The sequence below is a fragment of the Rhipicephalus microplus genome, chromosome 8, assembly GCF_043290135.1.
Source record: "Rhipicephalus microplus isolate Deutch F79 chromosome 8, USDA_Rmic, whole genome shotgun sequence".
Taxonomy (NCBI): domain Eukaryota; kingdom Metazoa; phylum Arthropoda; class Arachnida; order Ixodida; family Ixodidae; genus Rhipicephalus; species Rhipicephalus microplus.
Window position 1 is genome coordinate 19091868 of NC_134707.1, and position 26575 is coordinate 19118442.

The 26575-nt window shown below is 44.9% G+C and overlaps 2 protein-coding genes across 2 annotated transcripts in view; one reads left to right on the forward strand and one right to left on the reverse strand.

Moving 5' to 3' along the window:
- The window catches only part of LOC119164215 (ubiquitin carboxyl-terminal hydrolase 47), an 81166-nt gene extending 62034 nt beyond the window's left edge, over positions 1–19132 (reverse strand). Inside the window, exons 1-6 of the mRNA XM_037416353.2 lie at positions 18953–19132; positions 8092–8151; positions 4699–4854; positions 3590–3709; positions 1149–1266; positions 347–443 (exon numbers count right to left, since the gene is read on the reverse strand). Of these exons, the coding sequence (XP_037272250.2) occupies positions 347–443; positions 1149–1266; positions 3590–3709; positions 4699–4854; positions 8092–8151; positions 18953–18985 (584 nt within the window). The 5' untranslated portion in view covers positions 18986–19132. The remainder of the gene's footprint in view (positions 1–346; positions 444–1148; positions 1267–3589; positions 3710–4698; positions 4855–8091; positions 8152–18952) is intronic.
- Positions 19133–19643: 511 nt separating this feature from the next.
- Positions 19644–23042, forward strand: LOC119164217 (large ribosomal subunit protein uL1). Its single transcript, XM_037416356.2, has 5 exons — positions 19644–19779; positions 20007–20162; positions 21587–21735; positions 22204–22376; positions 22816–23042. The coding sequence occupies exons 1-5, from the start codon at positions 19775–19777 to the stop codon at positions 22984–22986; spliced, it is 654 nt and encodes a 217-aa protein (XP_037272253.1). The 5' UTR covers positions 19644–19774; the 3' UTR covers positions 22987–23042.
- The last annotated feature ends 3533 nt before the right edge of the window (positions 23043–26575 follow it).

Below are 26575 nucleotides of genomic sequence, written 5' to 3' on the forward strand. Positions count from 1 at the left end.
TGAAGTTTATTCGTGAGCTTACGTGAGCGCCAGCTATAAGATTTGAACGTTCAGTGCCACATGCACAATGCCGCCCCAACTTACCACAAATGAGATTATCGACGACAGACACTCTGTTTGCTATCAGTTTACAGCGTGCATTGCTTGCTTGGAGTCCAACATTCGATTTCCTGGCCACAAGTTTAGCCAGATAATGTTTCATCTTGAACACACTGACTGCTGTCTTAGTCAACGTCACGACCTCCGGGACCGTATTTTTACACCTTATGCAAAGGTCGCACATTGCAATCGCTTGTTTAACTTGACGTCAACTTTAGATTCGAAAACAGTAGATTTTTTAACTAACCTGTACAATGCATTTCTAAATTCGGGCGTCATGTAAAGGGTCTGTAACAGGCTGTTCAGGTAGCAGGTCATGGCTTGGTTGACCAGGCCCACGTAACCTGGAGAAAAAGCAAACGCGAATGATTCATCGAGCCTTCTATGCATTGAATCTACCGCACTACCAACACAAAATGAATGCTGCTCTGTTGCGACTACTCAACAGCGGCAAAGAGACTCATTATACAACATAAGGCATTTTACTGTGGTCACAATACGCAGGTACTTTTGCACTCTGCCCTGACGACTGAAATGTGGCTGCCAAGCAGTGCCTTAGCGAGTAAGCAGACATTTAAACGCTGCTTAACACAGAAGCTTCAATGGTCAACAAGTCGTGCATTTCCGAAAATACAGACAAGGTGGAACATTGATCACAGCAGAAAGAAATCGAACCATCTAAGTTGAAAAAAGAATTCGGAAGTTCAGTGTCCGAGCTATAAGATTTTGTGTGATGAGTGCTGCTGCTTTGTAGATTATACCTTATTTACTCGCGTAACAAACTCGCCTTTTCTTCAGAAAAGTTGATGCGAATCTGTTAAATAAACAAGTACACGCTTTTTGTGCTCCAATTTATTTTACTTTTTTTAATGTATATACTGCTGGTGTCAGGAGTATGTACTATTGCACATTTTTCTGGACGTGTTTGCGAAATATCCAAATAATTGGTGCACACACTTTTCAGAGCTCTAAAATCGTGAAAAAACAAAAGTGCATAAATTACACGAGTAAACGTGGAACAAGCAAATAAAAAAATAAAGCAAGCGTACCGATGGCATCCTTGGTTTCTGCCGGGTAGCACTTGCTCTCGCCGGCAGCGCCTCGGGTGTTGCGGACCCAGTCGGCTGCCATGGAGGTCGAGGAACTGCCCTCTTCCGGTTCAGGCCCCTGCAATCAATGTGTAGTTTCACACAGAATTGTATTCATCCAGAACTACCTTTTCGATTCTGTCACCATCCTCAGAGTTCTTAACGGGGTGCGTTGACAGCGTTAAAGCGGAGAAAACAAGCTAGTCTCGCGAAAGTGCAACTCTGTCGAATGAAAACAAAGTCGATAAAATCGGCTATTCACTTTGTTATTTTGACACTTCAACACAGTAACTTTTCTACAATTCAAACTTTAGGTCAATTTTAGCAAACTAAATATTTTTAGTTACCCTGCCATATATTCAAACTATTTTAAAGCCACATTCAAACTTTTCCATTGTACAAACTTTTAATTCCATCTTTTTGTTTATCTATGTCAAGAAATAACTTCTGATGACCTTGTTGCTTCTAGCTGAACATTTGCGCTTTCTGTGTTATTAACAGCTGGAGATAAAGCTGATTGCTTGCACAGAAATGGCCAAACTAGTCAAAACGCACACACCGACAACTGCACGCTGATAGAGGAAGAAAAAAAATCAAGCACTGTCTGGCTTTTGTCAATCCTTTTGCAACAGTACACAGATATGTAGAAAAGCATCTTAAAAATGGGAAGGTGCTAGCAGCTTTCACAAGACCCAACACATTTAGTTTTAATTACACACGTGCGGATGCTACATGATGATAAGTACACCAGTATTAACACTGGCACAATATATTTAATGACAACCACTGAGAGCTGTCTATCACATTACTACAGCCCCGAGGAACATCAGAGCGCTAGTTGATATGTTGCTCTAATACCCGTGCCACACAGGCAGAGAAAATGGCATTTACCTCTTAATGCCTTCAGACTGAATGTCATTTGCGCGGTGCCACACGAATGAACAAAACTGCATTCACCCAAACGCCATTCGTCACCTACATAATGCCATTGACAGAACTCATTGGACTGAGAAATGCTTACTCTCGACTGCACAGGTGATGAAGTAATTGTATAAAACGACATTTGATTCGACTGGAAGGAAACTTTTCACATATTTTATTTACACTAATCACTTAAAACTCATCTTCAGCTGGTTGACACTGTAAAATAATTGCGACAGGCACCATTTCCTTTTTACGCTGCAGATCTGACTAGCTTTGGCTTAATTTGCTACACGGTCGGTTGCAACGTCGTGAAACAAAGTAACGAACGAAATCTAACGGCAGCGTAATTTGCTTATTTACACATTTATTTATTATCCGATGTGTATGAAGCTTGCAAACGCTTGTTTATTTTTGCATTGCTACTCACCCAATGCCCACGAAGAAGGTGCTGCGATTGACATCATCAAGTCAAATGTCGTTCACTTTATACGTGTAGCAGCGCCATCGCAAAAAAATGTCATTCAGGAACTGAATGCCTTCGCTACCAAATGTCATTTTCTATGCCCATGTGGCACAGGTATAAGTCATATGAGACAGCTTCTGATAATTAAAACAAAATGATATATTCTCAAATTTAAATCATTAAGAGTTCCTGCAAATTGAAATTCAACATTTTATGTGAACTATAGTTATCAAAGGTCACAAAGTGAAGACTGCATGTCACGTGCTACTATATGATTTCTAATGCTTGCCACTGTTGGGGTTTCATTTGACGCGGGTAGTAGATGGTGTCCTGTGGGCAGGAAGCTGTTTAAAGTGAAATACTTTGGTATGTCGATAACTTCATATGGAAGTAGGTTTAAATAGTCTGCTAATAGCATGGCATTTCTTCCGCTGCTAAAGAACAACAGCTCCAATTCATAAAGACGTTCCTGCACGAGCGGTTCGTTAGTGACGGCAACGCCAAGTACTAGCCAGAATTTGACAGAATACGACAGCGAAATGGAATAACAGTAAGCAAGGCACTCCGGGCAACTTCCCACTCAATAGATACATTGATATGTGGGTTTAACGTCCCAAATCCACCATATGATTATGAGAGACGCACGCCGTAGTGAAGGGCTCCAGAAATTTCGACCATCTGGGGTCCTGTAATGTGCATCCAAATCAGAGCAAATGGGCCTACAGCATTTATGCCTCCATCGGAAATAAATACAGCCGCCGCAGCCAGGATTCGATCCCGGGATCTGCGGGACAGCAGCCGAGTACCTTAGCCACTAGACCACAGTGGCGGGGCTGCCACTCACTAGATACGACTTTCAGATTCCGCCTTGCTATAGTGACACATGTTACAGTCATCGATTGCGAGGCCTTACTCTACGCCAGAGTCCGTGCACAGACTCTGCCAGCTGAACCGACTCAACCAACAATCCGGGAGTGATAAGGTTCAGGAAAAAAGTAAGCTGTAAGGTACTCACCATCAACCGTTTTGGGGGTTCCCGGTCCCGGTCGTATATGACTAGTACGTTGCGAGTTGTTCCATCTGTGTGAAACCCAATCTCCTGGATGGTTTTGTCGCCGCAAGTGTGCACCGAGACCTGTGGTTCGAATGTGCAGCGTCACGAGACTGACCATGCATTCTGCATTAAAATCTGCGCCCTAATTACGGAAACAAAGATACTTGATTGAGAGGCCCCATCAGTGTTGCACAAGCATATACTGCATTTTCTCACATATAACCTGCACGATTTTTTCTTCAATTTGGAGCTAGGGTAGAAATTGACAATGCCAATTCCTATCGGAAAATGCGGGTTTACAGCTGTGCTTTCCAGCTACGTAACGTAGCGGCACAACCCAAGTTTCATTTTAGAAAGTTTTTCTTAAACCGTTGTCAGGGGAGGGGAGGTTATATACGCAAAAAAATATGGTGCAATGCCAAAAAATGGCGAAGAAAAAAAATTAGGGGGGGCCTTACTTGCATTTAGCAGTGTGTAGCAATAATGAGATAAAAAGACGTACAGATGAACAAAAATCGACTTAAAATCAGTAGGGACCAAACATACAACCTGTGGGTTCGGTCTACAGCCCATTTAACACATTTTAATTATATATACAGTTAAACCCCTTTATAAGAGGCATCCTCCGGGCAGCGATTCTTGTATTTTATATAAGATGTCTCTTATAAGCAGGGGACCTTACATGCATTTTTTCATCCTACGTATTTTACTGTAGGCAAACTGGTGTCTCTTATACCCATTTGTCTCTTATACCCATTTGTCTCTTATACCCATTTGTCTCTTATATCCATTTGTCTCTTATATTAGTGTCTCTTAAAAAGAAGTTCGACTGTGTGTGTGTGTGTGTGTGTGCGCGTGCGTGCATGCACGCACATGCGCGTGCACACACACACACACACACACACACACACACACACATATATATATATATATCAGAACAACATGCGCTTTCACAAATGGTGCCTATTGCATTCGAACCATCAATTTAACAGAGTACTTGATTTGACATAGGCGACATTTAAATTAGTTGCAACGCCAGCGCAAGAGCAGCGGCAAGAAGCCCAACTCACACAGTCGCCGTCGGTAACCCTCTGCAGAAGCAGTTCAAACGAGTCTGGTGCGTACTGAAAGTGGCGACCGACAGCGTCCATCAACTCCGCAGCCGTCGTCATCACCGGAAGCATCATGGTCACCTTCGCCATACCCTCCCCGGTGGAACTGTGGGCCTGAATTGGGAGAGAGTGCGAGAGAGGAGGTTCAAAGTCATTTGCATCTAATAAAAAACCGACCGATAATGAAGTCAGGGAAAATACAGCGGACGTTCTTTGCCGTACTTACAATGTACACGTGAGGAAATTAAAGTGGATGAAAAGTTTTCTTGCTGCCGGCAGGGAATGATCTTGTAACTTTTGAACAATGCATCCAATGCTTTGCCAATTGACTATGGTGGTGGTCATCTCTCCGTCCACCTTATCAGGTTATATCAGTGCATTTAAACCTCCTGGGAGTGTTCATCAGAGCCACTCATGGCCACAATGGTGACTGTAGAACACTTTTGCTAACTGGGATAAAATGTCTGTAAATAATGAATTTGACATGTGAAATCACATAAGGCACTGTGTGCAGCTACATGGCAGGATGTTATGTAACTTGCAGATGATGGCAATTATGATGCACCAGAAGACTGGAAAGAACAAGAGAAAAAAAAGATGTTACATGTACCAAATTTAATTGAAAAATGTTGATGCCAGACGTCTATCAGACTGCACTGATGTCACTGGGCATTCAAAAGAGTTCAACAAGCTCAATTAATTTTGCACAAGTCAAGTTCATTTAATAATGGATGTCCACTAAGCGGAATCCAGCTAACCCCATTTAATGTGAATGTCCTTTAGTACAAATGACATTAAGGTTTCGCGTGTCACAGGGTTATTAATGAATGCACAGGCATGTATGTGCCAATACAACAGGACAGCTTTCAGCCTATCCATCTCACACATTAAACGCTGCAGGCACAGGAAATAAATGCTCAATTTAACGGTAGTTTCGTCTACCGCAGATGAACAGGTGTGCAGAAGTTATGCAACAAAAGCATTCGTATTAGAGACAACTGTTCCGCTTAGAGGATTTTAATTTACCGAGAGTCTGCTGTACCTTGTAGTTCGAAATAAATTCGAAAGGAAAAATGGTGGTGGTGAGTTTTACACACGACCCATTAGCAGTGATACAAGCAACATTTTGCTTTTTGGAGTAGATTTTGGAGAAGAAAAAAATGCTACAGCTTAGGGTTCATGTTGGTGTTTTCGGAGCAGAAGCATGCTCCTAATGACTCCTGAAGTCTAAAACATCACTTAAGTATCTAATAGATATTTATATTCATAATTAAATATGCCGTATGCAGCTAGTATACAAGTCGTATAGTAGCATCATTGGCGTAAATAATATGGGGGGAGGAGGTCGAGGGAGTTCGGGCTTTTCTTGTGTTCAGGCTGGGGAGGACAGCCCTTGCAAGTGTCCCCGTTGAGATTTAGATTTAGCACGTGATATAATCGAGTTAACAATCAAGTATAGCCCAATCAACTTTTTAAAAGGCTTTTTATCTTTCACTGCGTACTTGCGTTAAATGCCCCTCAGCTGTGTAAACTAATAGAAATCGAAAAAAAAAAGACTGAATAGAACGATGAAATTGCTAGAGCTCGGACCCCATGCTCGTTTTTCAAATTTTATTTGAAAACATGACTTAATTTTTATATAAATAAAAATACATTCCATATTTTAAAATACAAATTGGACACCATGGCATTATATGTGTCACCCCTTAAGATTCTTCTGGATTTACGCCACTGAGTAGCATACTAGAATGATAGTGTATACAGCTTGCTTTTGGTTTCGCTTAGGCACACGGGATGGTCCCATGGTTCAACTTCATTCTTTTTAGTTTGCCAACCCCATTTTGGAGCAGTTACCAGCACACATTGCACTTTAGAGCAGCATTTCTCTTTTGGAGCAGTTTGGAGCAGCACTTCCATCACTGCATTAGCTCAAAACAGATACTTGGAAAAGCCCCATGGGTCCACGAACAGGCATGGGGTGACAATGCCCATATAGTACGATTCAGCACGAAGCATAACCGATACATACAAGGATTGAAAGACTCGCACAAAATGAAGAAATTCGCATATCACAGAACAAAAGGGATGTTGGAAAAAAATGAACTGAGAAAGAAATAAGCATACAATAAAAACATCAAAACACTACATAGCAAACAGCAATTACATTGCACAAAAACTGAACGTTACATTCCACAGTTTTTACACTAAACAACGAGGCCAGGGTCAATAGATTTGGATGTCTATAAATTACTTGACAGTACTTGACAACCGCATTCATTTCTTAAAATTTCTTCTTATTGAATTTTCTTTGCAGTTGGACTTATCCTAATTTGATCTGCCAAGTTGGTGGTACCGCCTTTGTGCATCTATATTGATAATTTGCCCAGTAAAAGATTAATATTGTTTTTATGATGCCAGGTCAGCTATAAGGGCCCAGCAACACCTTTTGAACATGATCATACAAATACCGCTGATCGGTAGTTGAGGCTTCTGGAAACATGAGAGTCAAACCTGATAGCGCAGCAAACGGCTTGGAATGGACATTGTCAATTTGAAATTCAGCTAGAAATATATATATGTATAGGCAAAGTCAACCGAGCCGTAAGCACATGAATATGGCCATTAGTTGATCTGAATAGTTGATTGAAGATTAGTTGATTTGAACAGTGCATAATTACTGTGGGCATTCAGGGTGTGGCGACATGCTTGTATTACACTATAGCGTTACGCCAGCATGTTTGTGACCCCAATAAGAGCATAACGAAAAAGAAGTGCTCAAGGTCATGATGCACGCTCCCATATTGTCACAGCTTCTGACCCCCTCGCATTGCAGCTTTCTGCACACTCGCCAAAATGAAAGGACAGAGAAAGCGCTCAGAATGTGCAATAAATCCTTCCAACTCCACTTGTAGTGGACTGCTCCAAACATTTTTGCAGGGGTTGGTTCGCAAAACAATGTACATCGACAATAAGGTCATTTAACAGTTACCTGAACGAGTGTTGCAGGGCCTCCTTAATACTTGTGTGTGCAGCAAAGTGATTGGATATATCGGGTTTAACATCCCAAAACCACCATACGATTATGAGAGATGCCGTAGCGGAGGGCTCCAGAAATTTTGACCATTTGGGGTTCTTTAACGTGCACCCAAGTTCGAGCACACGGGCCTACAGCATTTCCGCCTCGATCGAAGATGTGTTCAGGAAAGTGAGGGAGCTTATTTAGCAGCGAACTTTAAATAATGCGTGCTCGATCGCTCCCATCATCTGGTTAACGCGTGCATAAACTTGGTGGACTTGAAAGCATGGTTGACATTGCGTAACCTACAGATACTGACAAAATGTCGTTCTCACCTGTCCAGTTGTCATGTTCCGAATAATGCACAGCGCCCCATTTTCCGATGCCACGGGAACCTGAAAAAGAATAAAATGGAAGTTTAAAATGGAGAACCTTATCTCAGGGGATCGCCATCAGCAGGTTTAGGACATGGCAAACAAACAGGTGCGGCAGACAGACCATCTTTGGAAAGCACGAAATGGTCCCACAGTGTGAGTGTAGTTAGCGTTTTAAACAAAAAGATCACGTGCATTTTTCCCGAAGGAGCTGCAATTAGACAGCGTGGAAGTCGCACATATTCATGCTCTGCATAACAGGGATAACAATATCTGGGTTTTCGCGTTCAGTGTTGCAGCAGGAGGTAAACTGAATGCTCGCATGTTTTTTCAGTCCAGCCATGGTATGGGAAAGTCTATATGAAACAAGCAGAATGTGATTGATGTCATAAAAATGAGTACGCGCTGTTGAATGGAGCTAATTTCTGCAAATTTTCTGAGACAGGGGCAGCCATGGCTATGGGCAAAGCTGATGCTTTTTCTTCTTAGCTTGTAACCCTTCTTAGTTTGTCGCAGCACGAATGAGACAGTACAATTTCTTCCAACTCCGAGTAAGTTTATAAAGTTGAATCATGATATTTTTCAACATAAAAGCAGAAAAAGGCCCATTATACAATACAAGGCACTTTTCGAATTAGGCACTGCTAGTGTATGGAACGAAAACAAAAGCCACTGCCGGCCAGAAGGCAACTGGCACTCTGTTTTACTGCATTGAACGCTCAAATGCTGGTCGCACAGTTTTTACAGCCGTGCTTGGCAACATGCCAGTGTTAGCGTTCGTTCGCAGCAGAGCGAAACGCCTGACCCATTCAGAAATAGTCGGTGAGCGGCTACGGCCAATAAAGCAGGCTTTCAAACGAGACTGAGGAATCCTCGCAAAAAAAAAAAAAAAAAATGTCGGGGACACAAAACTTGGCACTGCCTGCCAGACGATGCCACCTGACTCGCCTACATGCCGGGAATGTCAACGAACTTCTAAATTGCGACAGACACCATGCATCGGTGACATCGTGCAGCAATGCACGATGCTGGAGGACTGTTGCAAAAGGTGCGCTGCCACGATTTTGAGGTATCGCAAAAGGACATGTTTGGGTCTCCTAGTCATGCAGTACTAAAGGGACACCAATGCAATGCAGTTGATCAGTTTAGACTGATAAATTAGCAATGAAAAACCATAGTGTTATTAATGAACTGAAAAAAAAAAAATGTCGGAGGTTTCTTAATTGCATACCCCCCCCCCCCCTTCTGCCGAAATCTATGGTGACATACCATATTCTCGAAATGTCTTTTGCATTTTGGCCACAATGGCTAATTGAAAGTTCCTGACAATTGGTATGCCGAGCCTTTGGTTCCCTGAGAAGGCAATGTGGTTCACTTTTAAAATCTAGGAACTAGTTGGGCCGTAGCAGACGTCAAAATATACGACATCACAGGTGGTGCAGGTGTTTGCCGCATTTTATTTTTGTGCATTTTCTCGCTTTCCAGAAGCCTTCTTACAACAAGCATGCTTATTTTAGTATTGCATAAGACTAACTATGAATTTGAAGAAAACAGTTTCGTTTAGTGTCCTATAATTCTCTGCAAACACCAGAGTCAGAAAACTACAGCAAAATATTTCCATTGTTCCTTTGACGCTTTCATTACCAATCATCTGCTAGCCAGCCTCTCTGCAACGAATAGCACGACAAGTCAACACAGTTCCCCAGATTTGTGAACCTAGCAACGCCTCGCACGATGTCAAAATCGCTGGATTACAATTCATCGTTCTTTACTTGCTCGCGCAAACGACAGCAAATGAGAGCGCCTGTTAGTAAGTCAACACTTGCCATCCCCACAATGGAGGCACACATGTCAGACTGTGTCCATATGCAACCGCCCCCTTAACATCGAAAGAGAAAACTTTTTTTTTTTTTGAGCAGTATAAAATGTATTTAATGCACACCGTTTCACCCCAGTTCTCTAAAGTTGCCAGCAACAGTATTTTTTTGCAGCCATAACACAAACATTTTTAAATTTTACATCACTACCATTTAGAGTGCCGGCCAAATGGTAGTAACACATGCACATGGACATCAACCAGACTTAGTTAATGATCATGAGTAGTTTTTAGTGGCGCAAGGGCCAATTGATGGCCAAAGAGCGCCATTTCAATTGACTACAGATATGAACAATGATATGGTGCGTGGCTGTAAAGGGGCCTTAAAATTCCTCGCTCTAACGCGGGTTAAAACATGAAAGTAATAAAATCATGACAGTGGCGTGACATGTGTAGTGATAGCGGATGGCAAAATGTCGTGATAATAAAACCATGATGAAGATGTAGTCACCGCAGCCACGACCACTCTATAGAGGTCGTGCTACGGATGACCTCGAAATATCGTGTGAAAGCTTTGCACATCTTTTAAAAACGTGAAAAGTGTTTTCAGTTTAAAAAGCGGATCCCTACCTATGAGCATCCCAGGGTGTAGAAGGAGCTGCTGTCGGTAGGGCAGTAAAAAGTGCTTTTTTTCTTAGAGCATCTAGCTCATTGCACTGGACGAGAATGTGGAGAACCGTAAGGGGCTCTCCACATCTCTCACAATATGGTGGATCATTGGTAGACAGAAGAAATGAATGTGTAGAATGTGTATGTCCTGTTCTAAGCCTTGTTAGTATTACTTCTGTGTGTCGAGATTTTGATAGTGGCGGCGAATAACCTAGTTGCGGCTTAATAGCATGGAGTTTATTATTTGTGTGTCCCACATGCTCTGCCAATACCCCCCAAGGTTTCGTTTTATAAAAGGTTTTAAGTCAAGTGCAGGGACTGGTGTTGATGCATTGGCAGTAGTGACATTGGCGCAAGCAGCCAGATTGTCGGCCAAAACGTTCCCTTGTATTTCACGGTGCCCTGGAACCCAGCAGACAATGACATACTGTTTTGATGTGTAGAGTGTGCACAGAAGTGAGTAAAGTGACACCAAAACGAGGTTCTTGTGTTTTTTAGGAGTTTTCAGGGCTTTGACCACGCTTCGAGAATCTGTGTATATTACCGCCTTTTGTAATTTTATCTGTTTAATGTGTTTTACGACCGCCAGTATTGCGTAAGCTTCTCCTGTGAAAATGCTTGCAGTAGGATGAAGAACGCCGGCCTCGGAAAAGGATTGGCCTACCGCTGCATATGACACAAGTGTTCGACTTTGACGCATCGGTAAAGAACTCAGGGCATGTGTATTTATGTTGTAGTTCAAGGAAGTATGTATGTATGTGTGCAAGTGGTGCGTGCTTTGTGACATCAACAAAAGAGACATCACAGTCTATAAGCTGCCACTGCCACGGTGGCAGATATGTTGCCAGAGCCATCAAACTGTGTTCAAGAGGCACACCTGTTTCTTCGGCCAGGCTCCTTACACGCAGCGCGGAGGGCTGCCTAAACGAAGGACGGTTCTCGAACAAGACAGAACAAGACAAATCATTAATTGTGAAATGGGAAGGGTGTTTCTTGTCTGCCTGCACCTTCAAAAAGTACAAAAAGGACAGGGAACATCTTTGTAGGTGGAGCGACCATTCATTCGAATCCGCGTACAGGCTCTCCACAGGGCTGGTGCGGAAAGCACCCGTAGAGAGGTGAATGCCTAGATGGTGGACAGGGTCGAGAATTTTCAAGGCTTATGGTGTTGCCGACTGATAGATTATAGCACCGTAATCTAGGTGTGTGCGTACGAGGCTTTTATATAAGTTAATTAAACATTTCCTGTCACTACCCATGTAGTGCGTGACAACAGTTTCAAAATGTTCATTGTTTTTAAGCACCTGTCCCTTATACAGTGCGGATGTGTGGGATGAAGGTTAGCTTAGTGTCTAATATGAGACCAAGAAACTTGTGCTCGATCTTCACTGACAGAGGTTGACCATGCAGGTCAATGTCGGGGCCAGGATGGAGGCCCCTCTTTCGGCTGAACAAGACACAAGTGCTCTTTTGTGCATTGAGTATAAAACCATTCTCGTTTGCCCATTGAGATACCTTGTTTAAACCTAGTTGAACTTGACGTTGGCACATTGAGATGTTGCACGATTTGTAACCAATCTGCACATCATCGACATATATGCAGTAAAAAATATTTCGTGGGAGAGACAGGTGCAAGGAATTCATTTTAACTATGAAAAGTGTGCAGCTCAATACACCTCCTTGTGGCACTCCTGTTTCTTGGACAAATACTCGAGATAAGACAGTGCCAACTTGGACACGGAATGTACGGTTGGACAGGTAGCTTTCGATAACTGTCAGCATTCTACCCCGCACACCTAAATGTGACAGGTCTCGCAATATGCCGAAGCGCCATGTAGTGTCATATGCCTTTTTCATATCGAGGAACACAAAGAAAAAATTGCTTATGAACAAAAGCGTCGCGAATTTGTGCTTCGATACGGACAAGGTGGTCAGTGGTGGACTAAGCCTCTCTAAACCCACACTGGTATGGGCCAAGTAGGCCACTAATTTCAAGGAAGTGCATCAGGCGCCTGTTAATCATTTTTTCAAAGACTTTGCAAATACAGCTGGTTAATGCTATTGGCCTGTAGCTGGAAACTGAGGCCGGGTCCTTGCCTTGTTTTAGAATTGGGATAATGATAGCTTCCTTCCAGGCTGAGGGTAGCTTGCCAGAAGACCCAATCGCAATATACAGAGAGAGGAGAGCTTTCTGGGTTTCAGTGGGCAGGTGTTTTAACATTTCATATGCCACACGGTCCGGGCCTGGGGCAGATTTATTGCAGCAGACAAGTGAGGCCTGCAGTTCATCCAAACAAAGGTTCGTTGTATGCCTCATGTGTTGTGGGCTTGCGCTCGAATCTGTTTTTCTATTGCGGTTTTGTATCGTCGGAACGCTTCACTAGTGTGTTGAGCTGCAGACCTGTTCAAAGTGCGCTCTGAGAGTGTTTGCCTGGTCTTCCAAACTGTCCCCTTGTGTGTTCACTAGAGGAAGCGAATGTGCTCCTCGTCCTGCCACCTTACCAACCATACTCCAGACTCTCGACTCATCTGTGTATGAGTTAATGCCTGATACAAATTTGTGCTAACTTTCTCTTCTCGCCTCTCGGCGCGTCCTCCTTGCTTGCGACTTGACGTTCTTAAAGTTTACAAGATTCTCGGCTGTGGGCGAGTCTCTAAGCAACCTCCATGCCTTATTTTGTTTTTTCCGAGCATCACGGCACTCATTATTCCACCATGGGACTCGTCGTTTGCTTGACGGTCCACATGTTTGGGGAATACATTTTGTTGCTGCATCAACCAAGAAAGCTGTAAAGTAGCATACAGCATCTTCTATGCTCCATGCCGCCATGTCAGTCCAAGATAATAAAGTCATTTTTTGAAACTTTCCCCAATCGGCTTTGTCGGTGAGCCATTTGGGAACTTGTGCAGGACATGTATTTGTTATTGATGTGCTGATAACGATAGGAAAATGGTCACTACCATATGGATCATTAATGACTTCCCATTTAAGTAGAGGCAGGAGTGATGGGGATATTATGCTGAGGTCTATTGCTGAGTACGTATTGTGAGCTATGTTGTAATATTTTGGCTCTTTCCGATTCAGCAGGCACGCACCGGAAGAAAAAAGGAGCTGTTCAATCAGGCGACCTCGAGCATCGCAGCGAGAGCCACCCCACAGATTGCTATGTGCATTGAAATCTCCCAGGAGAATATAAGGTTCTGGAAGTTCCTCTATGAGGGACTCGAATTCATGCTTTCCAAGACAGTGTTGTGGAGGTATGTAGAGAGAGCAGATGGTGACGAGCTTATTCAAAAGAACTGCTCGAACAGCCACCGCCTCAAGGAATGTTTGTAGTGGTAGGTGTGTGCATGCAATCCCTTGATTGACAATAATGGCAACACCACCGGATGGCACAATGGCATCATCCCGGTCTTTCCAAAAGATAACGTAGTGACGTAAAAAGTTCGTGTGTTTAGGTTTCAGGTGTGTCTCTTGTACGCATAGCACCTTAGGTGTATGTTTGTGTAAAAGTTCCTGGATGTCGTCGAGGTTTCTCAACAGTCCTCCGACGTTCCACTGTAGTATTTGTGTCATTTTAATGTAGTGTGGTGCTGTGTGTACAGAGGTGTTGCGTTAGTTTACAGGGCCTTTTGAGAGCCCTGTGATTCGAGGTTTTTCTTTTTTGGCGCACTCCAAGGAGTTGCGCCTATACTTCGGCGTCTGAGGCGCCGGAGGAGTGGGACTTGTATCCATCACCTCTTGTAAGGTAGTGGATGGTGCCTGCTGGGCAGGCAAATTCACTGAACTTTCGGACCTAACTGCGCCTGCAGTGGTCCGAGGTTCAGCAGACACAGGGGTCTGCCGGCCCTGTTTGTCAGGTGGCGGAGCAGTACAGGCTGCTCCAGCCGGGGGCGCTGGTGGCACGACCGCGGCCACACACTGTGTGACATTCGCGGGTGCCGAGGCATGTGGCGCGGCGCCCCGGCGCGTCACATCTGCAAAGGAGGGATAACATGGGTTGTGTATTGCGAAACGTTGGCGTGCTTCTTGGAATGCGAGATTGAATTTAACCTTAAGTTCTACTATTTGTTTCTCTTTTTTCCATGCGGGCCATGATCGTGAGTAGGCAGCGTGATCTCCTTCACAGTTTGAACAATGAGTTGTTTCTGAGGCGCAGTTGTTCGATATGTGTTGAATGGATGCGCACTTTGCGCAAGTGGCACGCCCTCTGCAACTCTGCGATCCATAATCGAAACGTTGGCACTTGAAACATCGACGAGGGTTGGGAATGTACGGTCTTACACGAAGCTTACAATAGCCTGTTTCAACTGATTCTGGTAGGTCACTTGTTCCGAAGGTAATTATTACGCGTTTTGTAGGGGTCGGTTTGTTGTTGCGCCTTATTGTTATTCGTTGGACTTTGACCACATTCTGGTCCTGCCAACCTTCGAGCAGCTCACTTTCAGAAAGCTCAGTAAGATCATCATCAGAAATTACGCCACGGACAGTGTTCATGGACTTGTGTGGGCCCACCGAAACAGGGGTTTCCCCAAAGGCTACAAGCATAAACAGCTTTTCATACTGAGCTTTGTCACGAACCTCCAGAAGAAGATCGCCACTTCCCATCTTTGTCACTTTATAACCTGGGCCTATTGCTTCTGTGAGAGTTTTGGAAACGAGGAAAGGTGAAATGGCTCGGACTGTCTTCTTTTCGTTTTGACTGTGGATTACATGGTACTTTGGGAATGTCGGCTTTGGTGTGTTAGGCGGAAAAGTATCTTCGGTGCGCCACCTTTTTAGGGAGTGATCAGGAAGGGGGGGAAAAGCTTTTGCCATAAAAATACAATAAAGTTCGGCGGCAATGGTGGCCACTCACCACAGAGCCCAACAACGGGATGCTACAAGGTTGACTAGTGAACACTTGGAGACGCCAGCCATGCATTGCCGCTATAACCGAATATAACTACCCAAGGTTGGGTAACTACACAGGGTTAACCCTCGCCGCCAGGAAATTCGGAAGTAAACGGAAAGGAGAAGATGACAGGACAGATAAAAAGTGAGAGATAAAGACGAAGATGTAGGAAGAGAGAGATAGGAAAAGGCGACTGCCGATTTCCCCTGGGTGGGTCAGCCCAGGGGTGCCGTCTACGTGAAGCCGGGGCCAAAGGGGTGTGTTGCCTCTGCCGGGGGGGGGGGGGGGGGGGCGCCCTTAAAGGTTCAATCACCCAGCATTGGCTCAACCCCCAGGATCCCCTTTTCCCCGGACACGGCAAAGCCACGCACGGCTAGGCATGGGAAAGAGTCAGAACTCCCCCGTTAGCTCAGGTCCGTGGTGTCGCTACACACCAAACGCCTACTTGCGCAGGCGCCCCTGCGGGAAACCAGACTTAGTTACTACAAGTTCATTGAGCTCATCTTAAAAATGGCACAAGCGACACGACAAAGGAAGACCAAACAGGATGGATGCAGCTTGGTCTTCCTTCGTCATTGCCCTGTTTTTAAAGAGGTACCGCCACGGAACTTTTTATTTATTTTTCTTAAACAAAATGATTTGATTGATATGTGGGGTTTAACGTCCCAAAACCACCATATGATTATGAGAGACGCCGTAGTGGAGGGCTCCGGAAATTTTGACCACTTGGGGTTCTTTAACGTGCTCCCAAATCTGAGCACACGGGCCTACAACATTTCCACCTCCATCGGAAATGCAGCCGCCGCAGCCGGGATTCAAACCCGCGACCTGCGGGTCAGCAGCTGAGTATTTTAGCCACTAGACCACCGCGGCAGGGTGGGGGTAAACATTTGGTGCACTGAACCTAAGTGAGGGACATCTATGCAGTGCTGGTGAAGTCATGCCTGACTGACAAATAAAATTTGTTAGATGGGCTCAGAATGGTAAAAACATGCGCATAGTTAACAACAAAGAGTTTTTTTTTCCTCTTATCTCAGGTTTAATGTCACAAAACCACGATACGCCACAGTGGAAGGCTCCGGATGTTTCGACCACGTAGGGTTCTTTAACAAGCACCTAAATTCAAGTACGCGGCCCTCAGAGCAACACCGAAGAGTTTGAAGGCGCTCAATGTTGGCAGTGTATGTGACCGTACGCTTGGGTGTGGTGAGTGTACCTATTACGGAGGCATTTCAAAGGTACAATCAACCACATGCTAAACTGGCTGTCTGTGCCGCTTACCATTGACTGCAGTGCTGGGTAGAAAACAGGTTACTCACTGGCATTTAAACTTCCCACTGCCAAAGGACATCGTTAGATGGCCGTTTTTATGCAGTGCGTTTATCTGTAACATAATTGTCACATGTCTAATTTGATAGCAGTACCACCGATGCATGGTGTGCTGCTGCAGAGGCATCTCTTAGTGTGAATAATTGTGACTAAAAACAATTATGCTGATAGGATGTTCTCGAGATAGAATCTTCCAAAGATAATAGCCAGGCCACCGATTAAACGAAGAAAGACTTGGACGTTGTGCAAGTGTCAAATCTTCCCAAGATAATAGCCAGGCCACAGATTAAACGAGGAATGAGACTTGGACGTTGTGCTGCTGACGTTGTGCAAGTGTCGCACACAGGCTCTTCACAACACGCTCGCGTGGTTCGTAAACTGTTGCAGTTGACCACATCTATTTGCCAAACACACTGCGTCAGAAAGGAAGTTGCACTTCGCTTCGACAGTCCTATAAGCCAGTATTCCGAAGTGATCCCGGACTACACTGAACCTGAACGAAGAGACATGTTGACAAGAGAGTTAACGCTGCCGATAACGATTGCCCCACTGATCTTACAACTGTTCGAACAAGCAGTGTAGATGCTTTTATTGAAGCATGTATGTATTTGAAGAGATGCACTGGCGGTCTAGGCAAGACAATGTACTCGCAGTGCCTATCACCCTTACAAACAAAATACAACATGTTGACTGTCAGCTGCCAGCTGTAATAAGGCCTAAAGAACGTAAGCCAAAAAGTGCAAGCATGTCCTCATTACCCGGCACAAACAACACATGCTAACTTATTGAGTGTTACAATTTGTATGTAGATATCTACATTGGATTGCAGCCAAACACGCGGGCAGACCAAAGATTGCGCGCTCTGGGAGCGACGTACCGAAACCACAGGGGGGGGGGGGGGGGGAGGCAATCACTAGGTCGTATCTATGGCGCTTATCTAAAAAGCAATCTACGAGTTTCGTAACGTTTCCTTCAAAGCCACGGGAAATGTGATGGCATCCTCGCAATGCGAACATTAACTTGAACAGCCATAAACTGTTTACGCTAGGTAAAATGGCACACCGGGGTGATTACAGCTTCGTTGCGGCTACAGTGCAACGGCCACGAAGCGGCGCTGTGTTTAGGTTAGCTACCAACCAAAAATGTTCGGCGCCGTCTCTGGTTTCGAAACTGCGCCGGCCTTCTCAATGCAAGCGAAATAAACCCGCGTCTTTAGCGAGGCGGCAGGACTAGTCCGAGACACCTCTTCGCATTTTTAAAACTGCGACCGCGCGCCTGCAAACGTTGCCTGAAAGCGGCTAAAAATACCCGCCGGCGCTGCCCCATTTTTGGCGACTGCCGGCTAAGATCCCCTTGCCTAGGTTACCGCACGGCAAGGGTTCAGTGTTGTAACTTCTTTTTCCCCCTCCGCCGAGCGCATGCGAAGTCGCTCCCTAACAAAAAACTTCCACGCCTTTCGTTTTCCGAATTTTCTTTTTTCCCCCTCCTTTCCGCTTCAGTTTCGCCGCGTGTGCTGCCACCGACTGACGGGAACACCGAGGCACGCTACGGGGAAATAAAAACGTGTTACCCACGTTTCTCAACCTCCCACGCCAGTTCCGTCGGTGACCAGCGTACATTAGCAGCTGCGAAAAGCATGAGAACAGCTTCACTCCATTCATTAAGAGCCCCGCACCCCATCCCGTACTACTACAAACAGGGCACAACAAGAGCGTCGCGTAGAGGCTACAGGTTCTTGATTGGCACTCGCCCCGCAAGCGGCTTACGCAGTGTCGTCTACCAAGAGACAATGGACAAAAGAGTGAGCGAGGAAAAAGAAAACTGTCGTCGACAACACGCGTGACGGAGGCAAGTAAGCGGCACCGACGTGCGCCGGAGAACCGAAACGAGCTGCCGTCAACAGTGCGGAGGAGCACTTTTACGCAGCACCTGCGCCTTGTGTAACAGCTGACTTGTGTAACGTCGCGGAGAAACCGAGCGGCAAATGCCGCTGTCAGCGGTTCAGTAACAACGATCCGGGTGCGGGCCGTTAAAAGGGTCTATTCCTTTTAGAGGCTATTGAAAGGAATGATAGAACCGCTCCGAAAGGTCTTGAGAAAATGAGGGCACTTGCCTCGGCCGAATCGACGGACTCTCCTGGAGTCATTTTCGCAGTTAGTCCGGCCTGGTTTCGTCCTTGCAAGCCTCTTCTTCGGCGGTACGTCCTAAACGGATTTTAAAAAAAATTGACCAAAAAAATGGGGGGGAGTTATCCGCACGACCACCGCTGTTTTCTTCAAGCCATGATGTTCAGCCGCCGCAGCACTCGCAGAGCATTCGCAGCCATGACGGGCCCAGCCTGCGCTTTCGGAAAGAGAGAAATAAGGTGTCGCCTGATTGGAGTAAACGCTTGCACGACGTCACTGATTGGAGGTGGTGAACCAATCACAATCAGCGTACTTTCTTTAAGCTCAGCCGTCGAGGCGCTGACGTTCTACTGCTTATTCCCGTAAAAATATACCAACAACAATAAAATGCTATTTTTCCTCGATTGTAAAACAAATTTAAAGCAAATAAACTAGTGCACTTTGTGTAAAATTTAGTTACCTGCAAAACAAAAAAATACGTTTTTAGTTTTACTCACTAGGGCGCTGCATGTGACGCATCACTCAAAGTACCAATACAGTCTTTAAAAAATACCTATTCTAGACACTGTAGTACCAGTCTTCAACGTCACTATTTAAAGGAAAAAAAAAGTCTAGTTTTTGGTTCCCTAAGCATTATGGCTAGGTGGCGTTAGCCGCCGCCCAACGTAAAGGGTACAGCCATATCAATCCATTTGCCCATCCAGGATGTGACATATGTGGTCACGTGAAAAACACGAAAAGTTCGGCAAGCGCTTCTGTTTGTTCTTTTGGTCGTACGCCGGGTACGTGGTCGCTTCGGCTGCCTAGCCATGAGGTATGTCATCAATTGAAATCCTCTGTTCTCTGGTTATTTAACTCAGTAATGTGTGTAATAATCCATAGTAAGATTCGTTACAATTCAGCATGTAGCCCGATTTCAGTATTAAACGTCAAATTTTTTTAGTATATCTTGCCGATGCCTTCGCTTCGTGGTGCCCTAGCGCACACTTTGCAGATACCGTAGTACTGATCATACTCTGTTTCTCGTTTTCATTCCTGCAGCTCGAAAGTGAGCAGGGACACGCTATACGACTGCGTCAATGCGGTCCTGCAGGAGTCTGCGCGCAAGCACCGCAAGTTCCTCGAGACGGTGGAGTTGCAGATCGCGCTCAAGAACTACGATCCCCAGAAGGACAAGCGTTTCTCGGGCACAGTCAAGTAGGCTTCGGCGCACGCCATCTTCACTGCTTCGGCTGGAGCATCGCACGCACAAAAACTTGACCTGAAACGCGCAGCCTTTGGCGTCTTCGTAGCCTTTCGGCCCCACTTAGGCCTAAATCTCGTTCAAACGTGATCGATAAGTACTAACCAATTTTCCAAAGCAAAGCTATCGCGCTTTCGAAACCCCAGTTTTGATAACCCTAATTTTCATTCAAACTTGATCGGTAAAAGCACGCGTTATCTCGATCGTAGCGTGATCATCCCGCGAGTCGCGGTTGTGCAGTGAAATGCAAGATGGGGGGCTTCCTACACAGCGCATGCGCATCAACTGCCATGCTGATTTGAGCGGCGCAGCAATAAGAGACTTATGATGTATGGCATTCTGCTTTAAATTATCCGTTCCGCGCGATACTAGCTTCACGGTCGATGCTAACCCGGTAACGATCGGCTTGGGTTATCGTGATACCTCAAGAGAACAAGGTGGCGCAGGCACTGTCGATAAATTTCAGTGGCAGCACAGTGAAAATGAACTTTGTTGTCACTGCAATGGTGTCTGAGCTGCTAGATAGCGCCACTGATTTGGAAGCTCGATTGACAAGTGCCAATTTTCTGAAATGAGAGCGATTCTTCAGTGGTGCTGACAGTTGTGTGTAGTGACAGTCGCTTTTTTTGCGAATTTCCCATGAGACGCCAAGGGTCTGCAGTGCAACAGGTAGCTCGGCTTTTCTGTCACATGAAATGCCGGGCGGACTCGTACCCAGAGTCTTAAAACTGTGGGGAGGTGTTTTCGCTTCGGCGACACCAAATAACTGTTCGCCTCTGCGGTGTCGCCTGGACGCTCACTGTCGTATGTATGAGCGGTGTGCATGAAATTTTACACCGGGTTGCTTCGGAGGCAGCACCAAGTTGCACCATACCGATTCGTTCCTTTGTTGGCCATTGAAGACTGACAAACATGGACAAAATTGTCTAAACTGTCATCACCGTAGCTTGTAGATTGACGTAATAGGTAGGGTGAGTTTTGCGACTGTTGCTGCTTTTGAAGTGCTGTGGCTGTTGCTTCTTTGCACTGAGGGCAGCCTTTATTTGAAGTGCTTTGCTTTAACTTCGAAACAGGCTAAGGTCTTGTAATAGTGATAGGGCTGTGAAGAGCAATTGCATCATTGCTGTGATGATGCTAGCACTGGGCAATGAACCGAGTTGATTACACGTGCATTTCTGAGCAAGATGCAACTCTTTGTTGTACTGGGGCCGCAGTGGTATCTGTTGTGCACTTGGCTCTACGGAGTTCAACCCATTCGTAGCATGTTCACTGTGTGCAGGGTAAAGGTGTGTGGTATCTATACGAGTTGTGCATGCTGGTATTGATTTGAAGCCCGTGTTACTTGGGTGTTGACGATGCTGACCCTTCCGCTTTGCAGGCTGAAGCACATCCCCAGGCCCAAGTTCCAGGTGTGCGTGTTGGGTGATCAGCAGCACTGTGATGAAGCCAAGGCCAACAACCTTGCCTGCATGGACACTGAGGCGCTGAAGAAGCTGAACAAAAGCAAGAAGCTTGTCAAGAAACTTGGTGCGTGCCTTTTTTTATTATTATTGTGAGCATGCTATCGTATGCTGCCCATTTTCTTTAAAAGTCTAGCTTTGTGTGCAGTGCTCTTCATCTAATCTCTTGCGATCCTACACCACCATATCTGTAACATATCTGTTCTCAAGAAAACACAAACGTCCCGCACTCTGTCTGTGAAATACAACTGTGAAGGTACACTCCTACTTACGCACATGTTGAAGAACTCCAGATGGCCGAATTGCTCTCGAGTGCTCTCCATTGTGGCATATTGCTACGAATGAGATGGTGTATGCTACCAGAATGATGACTTTACAAAACTGCATGTATTACCTGAACTTCTTGTGATAGACCCAACAAAGTCTGAACTGGTAGCTTGCTCTTGACACAACTTGCAGACTTGCAAAGCCTGCTTTTGCCTTGCCACCAGTTTGGGTTGTGCTGAGTGCTTGCTTCTGCTTATCACTTCCGCAGCCAAGAAGTACGATGCGTTCATGGCGTCCGAGTCGCTGATCAAGCAGATTCCCCGTTTGCTGGGCCCTGGCCTGAACAAGGCGGGCAAGTTCCCCACCCTTCTCACTCATAACGAGTCCATGATGGCGAAGCTGGACGAGGTGAAGGCCACCATTAAGTTCCAGATGAAGAAGGTATGCTCTGGTCAGATACTTTGCTCAGCCCGTATAGTTAATCTAGTCGAGTGCATTATCATGCAACACTCGCGGCAGCGGAGACGAGGAAAGGAGTTTACTGAACTGCACTCAAAGCTCATAAATTTGCATAATGGTACATTTTTTATCACGTCTATGCCTTTTATATTTCAAGCAGCTCTGAATACTTGTGAACGAATGCTTTGTACTCATTTTATGTTACATTTCTCAACTGTATTTGTGCAACAAATTTCTCTTCAGCACTTGGCATATATTTTGTACCACTCTGCTTGTTGATGTATGCATTTGATGAGTCTAGCACTGGGCAATGAACTTTTATTGATTACTCGTGCACCTCTGACAACTGACATGGTTTTGTGTAGAGTCTGCAGCATTTTGACTAGGTTCTCACTGCAATCTTTTCGTTTTTCTGTGCTAGGTGCTGTGCCTTGCTGTTGCCGTGGGGAACGTCAAAATGACCCCGGACGAGCTGGCACAGAACATCAATTTGGCCATCAACTACCTGGTGTCCCTGTTGAAGAAGAACTGGCAGAACATTCGGTCACTGCACATCAAGTCCACCATGGGTCCACCCCAGCGACTCTACTGAGCATCGTCCACCATTGTTAAGATGGCTGTCATTAAATGTGCAGTGTCTTTATTTTACGTGTTGTCCTCGTTTTATTTTACTTAGTAAGATCTGCAAAGTAGGTGTGGGGGCTGCACTGTAGATTTTAAGTTTAGTTTCATACAACATACCTTGAGAGGTTAGTTTACTACTGAAGCTTAAGATAGAATGTGTTGCTCGGCAAGGTGGGGCATAGCCTGAAAATAAAGGCAGAGTGCAAAAAAGCTGGATGGTGTTCCGTCTTGTCCCTTTGCGCTCCGTTTTCATTTTCAATTCGGTACTGAAGTTTGTTGCATTAATACAGCTAAAGTCTAACTTGTGAAGAGTGTTCAGACGCTTGTGCCTTCCATTGACTCGTTATCCAATGGGCTAGCATTTGGAGTAATGGCATTTGATACTTTCATGCGATGAAGACCTAGGTCTGTGCAGTTTCGCAGAAAATTGCACCAGTTTGGCTGCTGTTGATAAACTAATTGGACTATCTACCCCAATATGCTTTGCTGGATTCGTTTGGGTGTTGATATATTACACTGGAAATTAGATGCATGGTGGTTTAAGAACAGCCTGGAAATTATGGCACACACCCATGTCGGGGGATCGGCCAAGAACCGGTTAGTGTTTATTAGCTCACGGCTTAAGGACAACGAGCAATCAATGCACACACACACGCTAAAAAAATGTTCGGACTTCACAGAATCGTGGTTTAGGTTTCAAATTTCATAATCATGCGAACCCTTTTTAAAAACGTGCTCGTGGAAACAAAATATTTACTGAAGCAATAACTTAAGAAATTAGCAGATCCCATGTACTGCGGGAATTGATATGCGAATGAGGAATGTTGATATGTCAGTTTAAAATCGGCACAACCTTACGAGGAGGACGGTAGTTATGTCGTACATCACTTCCATGTCACGATTATCATGTTAGCGCCCGATATTCGTGTTCGTCATCCATTCACATCACGTAATACCAAATTTCGTATATGTGAAGCTACAGCGAAACAGCCGCGAGCACGCTATGAGCGTAGCATGTAGTCATAGTTTACATGACACGCATGTCAAGATTATCAAGTTTGGACGTGTCATTTACCTTTGTAGTCTACTGACGGCACGTGATACGAAATTCGCTATATCTGAAGCTAGCGAAACGGCTACGAGCGTGCACCATGGGCGTGGCGTGTAGTCATGACTTACATGACATATGCTCGCCATACAGTCATGTCATACCATACCAGTTTCGCAATATGTCATGCGAACGAAACCACCGAAAGAGCAGCAAGACCATGCAATGTAAATCATGACATTCGGGACATACATGTCATGATTTCCATGTTATGACTTGTCAGTTATTGTTATATATAGATACCATTCTTGAAACGGCCGGCCAGGAGAGGTACAAGTTGTAGGCGGCTATTGTAGGTTCATTCTAGCAGTAAGTTAAAGGGGCACTGACACTCAGCTTAGATTGCCTGCGAGGTCGATTTTCGTGAACATTGCAATAGTACTTTATCTGCAAAAAAAAAAAAAAAAGCCACAGTGAATGTTACTTGTAACGTATTTTAAATTCATTTTGAAGTTTGCGTGAGCACTCGACTCCATCGTGCCATTGATACCCTCGAAGGGGACTCCCCACTTCCCATAGAGTTTCCTAGTTACCCTGCTCCCTGCCATAGAGTTAATATACTGTTTGTTTATTAACTCTATGCTCGCGGCAGTCAATAAACAAGCTACAATGACTTCATAGCAGCTTTTTTTTTTTGCCGTGTTTGTTCTTAACCTCCTTGATTCCCGCAGTATTATGGTCAGTACCCTACCGCAGTCTAAGCTGGTTGCGAGGCCGTGGCGCACGCTCTGAAAGTTTTGTTTTGGCGACAATGCGGTCTTGTTTCCCATTCGAAAGTAATTCTTGATGCGGTCCATGCGAAAGTGTGGCACAGTTCTGTGTGCTGACGTGGTCGAGGGCCGCACACACTTATAGGTGACGATATTTGCACCAGGCGGCGCCTAGTGGCACGCCGCTGGCTGTAACTAAGTGAGTGCCAGTCCTTGAATTCACTATTTAAAGATAAGAAAAAAAAGATAAATTTATTTATTGTTCACTAAGTATTGCGGTTAGGTGGCGCTTCCAGCACTCAAATTTAATGCAAATATCTGGGCGTATCGGTAAGCAACGGGACCGAGTACCTAAGGGAGCACGAAATAAACGTGACGGCTAAAGGTAACAGGAATGCAGCGGTAATGATAAACAGAGCACAGTGGAATTGCAATAGGTATGATGTTGTGAGATGAATATGGAAAGGGGTCATGTTTCCAGGTCTGACGTTTGGCAATGCGGTCTTGTGCATGAGATCAGAAGTTCAAGCAAGATTAGAAATTAAGCAACGTGGAATAGGTAGGCTTGCGTTAGGAGCTCACGGGAATACACCAAATCAGGGAGTACAAGGTGATATGGGATGGACATCATTTGAGGGCAGGAAAGCTAGCAGCAAGATAAAATTTGAGAAGCGATTGAGAGAAATGGGGGAGGAGTGTTGGTCTAAGAAGGTATTCAGCTACTTGTACATGAAGAATGTCAATACGAAATGGCGGAAGCGAAGCAGAAAATTGACTGGTAAACACTTAGAAAACAGCAGTGGGCCAAACCAAAAAGAATTATTGTTTAAGAAGAAGGTGAAGGAAGCTGAGACTGACATCTGGAGAAATGGCATGGTTAAGAAGCCCGCACTAGATATATATCGAACTTGTAAGCAGGAAATTGCCAAGGAAAGGATCTATGATAATACTCGGGGTAGTTCTCTACTGTTTGGGGCCAGGACGGGAGTGTTGCGAACCAAGACATATCGGGCCAAATACGAAGGGGTAGACACAGTATGCAGAGCATGTGGTGAGGAGGAGGAAACTGCCGAACACTTGATAATGTTCTGTAAAGGGCTTCACCCTATAGTTCAGGATGACGGCGCAGAGCTTTTCAACGCACTGGGGTTTAGAGACAGGGAGGGCAAAATATACTTTAAGCAGGTAGAATTAGCTAGAATAAGGTTATCTGCGTGCTGGCTAAAGTCAAGGCACGAGTGAAAATTGAGCCCTTCACTGCAGAGTGCCAGTCCTCAACTTCACTATTTAAAGGGAAAAAAAGAAAGTTAACTCTCATGGTATAGTTCACTAAGCGCATTACGGCTAGGTGGCGTTAGCCGCTGCCCAATCTAAAAGGTACAGCCACATTCATTCATCTATTTATGTATATAAGAGTACAGCTATATTAATCTATTTATCCAAACACCCTGTTATAAAGGGACAACTCCCAGCATTTATCCATCCAGGTTTTCGTTTTTGGAGCTCTCTGAAACCGAAACTGGTGGATAATGAGAGGCTTTTAAATAATTGTCTGTCGCGAGCTGCAGAAAACAATGTGTCGTGTTTAAAAAAAAAAAAAACGCTGCCCCTGTGTATGTGGTACTGTTTTTTGAAAAGTGTTTGACGACGTACGCGACGAGATTGTGCTATTATTCATGTCGTGACCAGCGAGTGACACTCGCCAAACCATCGTACCCTCCCGTGTTATATTACCCAGA

What these genes read in the sequence shown, in the direction of transcription:
- LOC119164217 (XM_037416356.2), top strand. An exon ending in GAAGCTTGTCAAGAAACTTG is followed by an intron (nt 21,736 to 22,203) that starts GTGCGTGCCTTT and finishes TCACTTCCGCAG; the next exon opens with CCAAGAAGTACGATGCGTTC. An exon ending in TTAAGTTCCAGATGAAGAAG is followed by an intron (nt 22,377 to 22,815) that starts GTATGCTCTGGT and finishes TTTCTGTGCTAG; the next exon opens with GTGCTGTGCCTTGCTGTTGC.